The sequence below is a fragment of the Penaeus vannamei genome, chromosome 2 (assembly GCF_042767895.1).
Source record: "Penaeus vannamei isolate JL-2024 chromosome 2, ASM4276789v1, whole genome shotgun sequence".
Taxonomy (NCBI): Eukaryota; Metazoa; Arthropoda; class Malacostraca; order Decapoda; family Penaeidae; genus Penaeus; species Penaeus vannamei.
The window spans coordinates 47,301,746-47,306,745 of NC_091550.1; the positions used below are offsets into that span (position 1 = coordinate 47,301,746).

The window sequence follows — 5,000 nt, forward strand, 5'->3', positions numbered from 1 at the left end:
GGGTCAACAACTGGCAACCGGATTAAGCTCCGCCCTCTCCCTCCGGCGGTGGGCTGTAAGGAGATTCGGTGTTCATCAGTACGATAGTACGGTATTGTGTGTGGTCGCGTAGAGAAGTACCGCTCCTCTCTTAGTTAGTTTTAACTTAGTGGCGTAGTTGTAACGTAGCTAAACCCACTACTTTGCAATTATGATCATGGATGCCGCCGTCACCGTGGAAAACCCCGTCGGGTCCCCAAGTGAGGTGCCCAACGACCCAGGGTACGTCGCGCTCAAGCCTTTGCTCGCGAAATATCATCATCACTCAAATCTTTGCTCTTCAGCATCTGTGGAAATAATCCCGGTGTGCCGCACCGGCCGATAAAAATATAAAAGAAGTTGAAAGTTGTTAAGCTAAGAAAAATATAAAAGTTCATGCCTGTAAAGAAATATCAATAATCAGCTATATTGAAAGGAAGATGGCTATGAGTTTTGTGTTCAGAAGATCAGTAAATCAGTTCATGTTTCAATGTTATACAAAAAGAGTATGCCTATAAAATTTGTTTGATAGAGGAGCAGGTTATAAGTGACTGTAAAGGAATCGTGAAAATAAAAATAAAAAAGTCAGAATGTCTAAACAAAACAAAAATGTTCTCATCGCGTCTACAAATTCTCACACCAACTTACAATTTGCGTTTTCCTTACAGCAAAATGTTCATCGGTGGCCTGAGCTGGCAAACTACAGCAGGTAAGATCATTTATATTTCTCGTTATCTGCATCTTGTCTGTGTGAATTTTCTTCCCGCTCGGGTCGCACGGCAGTTGATAACATGTGAAAACCGAAGAAAAATGGAAAAGAAAAGGATATATCTTAAATAATTTGTGATCGGTGTGTGTCTTGCACCTGATAATTCCACCAGGAAAAAAACGGAATATGAGAAATGTATTACATTCAATGGAAATCAAAGTTTGACCCGGAATCCCGAGCCAGCGAACTTAGTACTGTGGTGCCGCTGTGCCACGGCCGCCGGTACCGCTGAGGGCGGGCGCGGCCGAAAGGACATCAGTGAGATAAAATGCGGAGTGAGGATTAAAGACGTTCCTTCGTGTGCATTGAGGATAATTAATTGAATTGATGGTGTATCTGTGATGAGTGACGCTCTTGTGGGTTTGTTTGCTTTGAAGAGTGAAATGGTTGGAGTTTATGGGGTTTTCTCCGCTAATGCGTGCGGTTGTGGTGGGCTGAGTGTATGTGGTTTGTGTTTGTAAATGAGGAGGGAGAGGGAGAGAGAGAAAAAAAGGAAGGAGTGAGGATTCACATTGATTCTCACCATCGGAGAATTCACCCTCACCCCACCCTGTCTCTCTCTCTCTCTCTCTCTCTCTCTCTCTCTCTCTCTCTCTCTCTCTCTCTCTCTCTCTCTCTCTCTCTCTCTCTCTCTCTCTCTCTCTCTCTCTCTCATTTTCGTCTTCTCGTGTTCTCCCTCGTCCGTTCCTTTCCGTCTGTTCTTCGTCCCCCAAATTACTACTTTAATGTTTCCTAGAATCCTTGAGTTTTTCCTCAGAGATGTATAGGCTTTACACAGATTACAATATATATATATATATATATATATATATATATATAATGTATATAAATTCATATATAAAATATAATTTATATATATTGATATCATCGTCTGTCTGCATCTACCGAAGTATAAATGCGTGCGTGTATGTAGGCCTATGTATGTCTCGCAAGCACAAACACATGTGCAGTTAAAACGTAGCAAAAGGTCGCTAAATTGCCGTCGCGAAAGGAACCCCGGTTGTGTGTATGGCAAAGCAGCGTTCGGCCTTGGGGGTTCACGCCGGAGGAGAATTATCGAAGGTGATTCGTTATTTTTAGAGGAAATGTTAAAGTGGGATAAGCCCATTCCTGAGAGCGTGTTTTGTTGCCGGTGTGACTGTCCTGTAAATGTGAAAGAGGAAGAGAGAGAGAGAGAGAGAGGGTGCTAAAAAGGGGAAGGAAGATGGTGATGATCAAAAGTTTAATGTTGTTGTTTTTTTATTATGATTTTATTTTGGGTATTAGAAGGTAAGGGGTGGCGTGCTTAAATTGTTTGATTTTTATTAAAGGAGTGGGTGTTATTTTTCGATTATTCTATGTAGGATTAAGGGGTCAGCGGATAATAATATAGTCTCGTGATATATCGCTTGATGAGCTCGTAAATTGTTGAACAGGTTTTAAATATTCCATTTGGAGGATTGATCAGGAGGAACCTATTTTTAAAGCCAAGTAAAGTTGTAAGGTTAGCGGCAAACCCACGTGTTTTATCGAGGCCCCATCCCCTTCGCTCCCCCCACCCCCTGCCTCCCCCACCCTAACCTCACTTTCCGTGGGAGTGAGCTGTCTGTCTTGGAACTCTACATCGGGGACCATTGATAAAACTTCTTTCATTGTCGATCGCGTAAATGGCGGGCGGTGCAGGTGCATCGAAGAAGGTTAGGCTGGGGCGGGAGGGGGAGAAGGGAGGGGCTGGGAGAGCTGTCATGTCGGCGGTTAATATATTATCTAAGTAGGGCTAATTTTTGTTCCCAGGTAACACTAATTAGAAAGGCCGATAATTAAATCCGGCGGCCGCAATTGTATCAGGGCGGAATTGGGCCTTGGGGGGCGCGGGGAGGCGGGCGGGCGGGCGGGCTGACGGGCGGGCGCGGATCTCCTATCTACAGGACACCGCAGCATGTCCAAAATCCCGCTCCAAAGTCGCCCTTAGCGGCTAGGGGCATAAGGGTCATGTTCTGCCGCACCGCCCGCCGACCGATGGGACAAGGCAGCCGCGTGGGATAAGATAGTAATAGTGGATCTGTGACATAATTGAAACACCAGAGGACCCCAAAATATGATGCACGGCCGGACCTGCACTCCCCCCACCCCCACCCCTATTCCCTATCTCCCTTCGCCTCTTCCCTATCTCCCTGCCCCTCCGTCCCTTCTCCCTGCCCCTCCCTCCCTTCTCCCTCTCGCCTCGGGTGCGGTGGACTCCAAGGTGTGTTAAAATCGGGCTTAATGGTGTTAATGTGCGTGGGGACTGCATCGGCATCTATCATACGCTGCCGGCCGCCCTCGGTAGGCTGGGCGTGGACTGCAAGGGCGTGATATTTTTCAATTAGGCTTTTATCTCGCTTACGAGGCTCGTCTGTACAAAAAGAGGGTTAATGGGTTGTGCGTTGTGGAGGTTGTAGGTGTTATAGGGGTCGTTGTAGAGGGGCCTCGCGAAGTGAAGAAAACCGCAGGGGATTGATTAGCTACTGTTTTTATTTTTTATTTTTCTCTCTCTCTTTTTCTTCCTCCTTTTTTAAATAGCTTTCGATAGGTACAGTTTTTCAATGAGAGGGGTTGCTGTGTGCGCCGTCATTTTCCTTTGATCTATATATTTTTCATTTTATTATTATTCATGTATTTTTTTATATATACATTTGAGCGGAATCTAATAGGACGACGTTCCGGCATCTCGCGCCACCGTGTCGCTGGCGTGAATGCAGTTCGCGGTCGATGTGTTATAAGTTGGCGGGTTCGATTCGCGGCGAATTTCGACAGGGATCGGCGCAAGCTACTATTATTTTCGCGGTTGACGGAACTCCTCGAGTCCGGAGAAGGAGACATCCGCTCTTTGTGACGCGAGTTTTATCCGACAGTACGTTTCCTCTCGGTAGATCGGGTCGTGTGAACGTGTCTGAGGTCGATGGGGGATTTTTACGCGTGTCATTAGAACGGATTATTAATTAGTTACAGGGCGATGAGGGCTGGTGATGGTTGGTCGTTTTGTTAGCGGTGGTTTGCCGAGACGACTGCGTGAAAGGGGGTGTTATTGAGGCTTTTTGATGGGAGGGAAGATACTTTGGGCGTTAAGATTTGGTGTGTGTGTGTGTGTGTGTGTGTGTGTGTGTGTGTGTGTGTGTGTGTGTGTGTGTGTGTGTGTGTGTGTGTGTGTGTGTGTGTGTGAGTGTTTGTGTGTGTCTGTGTGTGTATGAGAGAGAGAGCGTATACGTATACATATCCATAATGCAATTGCGTAAATATCATTCAGCGCAGAACCCCCTCCCCCCCCAAAAAAAAAAAAAAAGAGGAAAAAACAAAGAAAAAAAAAAGATAATGATAAAAAAAAGCAAACTTTTTTTTTTACCCGTTCGCGCTGTTGCTACCGTTCTTCCGGGAAACCGCATTCCAACGCTTGTGAATGAATCCTTTCTCAGGCGCGGGTATTTACCTTCCGTGATGCGATCTTGTGGCCATTCATAATTAATGTTTATTGGTTGTGCGGCCGCCGCTTACCGCCACCTCAGCTGTCAGGTTACGCGACCTTCACCGCTCGGAGTCCGCGTTAAAAATCATTTAAAATATAACACTGTAAGAGAGAAAGAAGGAAGAGAGGGAGAGAAAAAAAAGAAAGACTGGGAGGGATAAAAAGACCAAAAGTGCGAAAAGTAAATAAATCGTTGGCATAGAAAGAAATCAATATAAGAAACAAGCTATTTCTCTCTCCCCCCTCAGTCGGTCCATAATAACGAGGACCAATAAGATGAATCGATTTATTATCAAGAGTCCCCAGGGGGAGGAAGTCCGCCGTCCGGGTGGTGTGGTTGGGGAGGCGAGGGGGGAGGGAAGGAAGGAGGGAGGAGAGGGGGAAGGGAGGGAGATAGGCGAGGGGGAAGGGAAGAAAGGAGGGAGGAGAGGGGGAAGGGAAGGACGGATGGGTGGAGGAGAAGGGGAAGGAAGGGAGGGAGGGAGGAGAGGGTGGAGGAAGAGAAGGCAGACGGGGCAGAGGTAGGGAAGGAGGGGGAGGGAAAGGAGAGGAAGACTTTCCAACTGCTTGAGGGTAACCTTGCTTCTTCTGCTGCTTCTCTTCCCCATCTTCCCCACGCATTACCACCTGTGCCTGTAGCCCCCCTCTCTCTGTTTCTCCAACCTGTCCCTCCTTCCCTATCTCCTCCTTACCTCCTCCCTCTCTCCCTCTCTCTCCCGCTCCTACCTCTTC

At 46.9% G+C, this 5,000-nt stretch overlaps 1 protein-coding gene across 1 annotated transcript in view; it reads left to right on the top strand.

The window, feature by feature from the left end:
* Positions 1-85: 85 nt before the first annotated feature.
* LOC113812136 (RNA-binding protein Musashi homolog Rbp6) overlaps positions 86-5,000 on the top strand; it is a 1,047,083-nt gene continuing 1,042,168 nt past the window's right edge. Inside the window, exons 1-2 of the mRNA XM_070133875.1 lie at positions 86-261; positions 687-727. Coding sequence (XP_069989976.1) covers positions 191-261; positions 687-727 — 112 coding nt within the window. The 5' untranslated portion in view covers positions 86-190. The remainder of the gene's footprint in view (positions 262-686; positions 728-5,000) is intronic.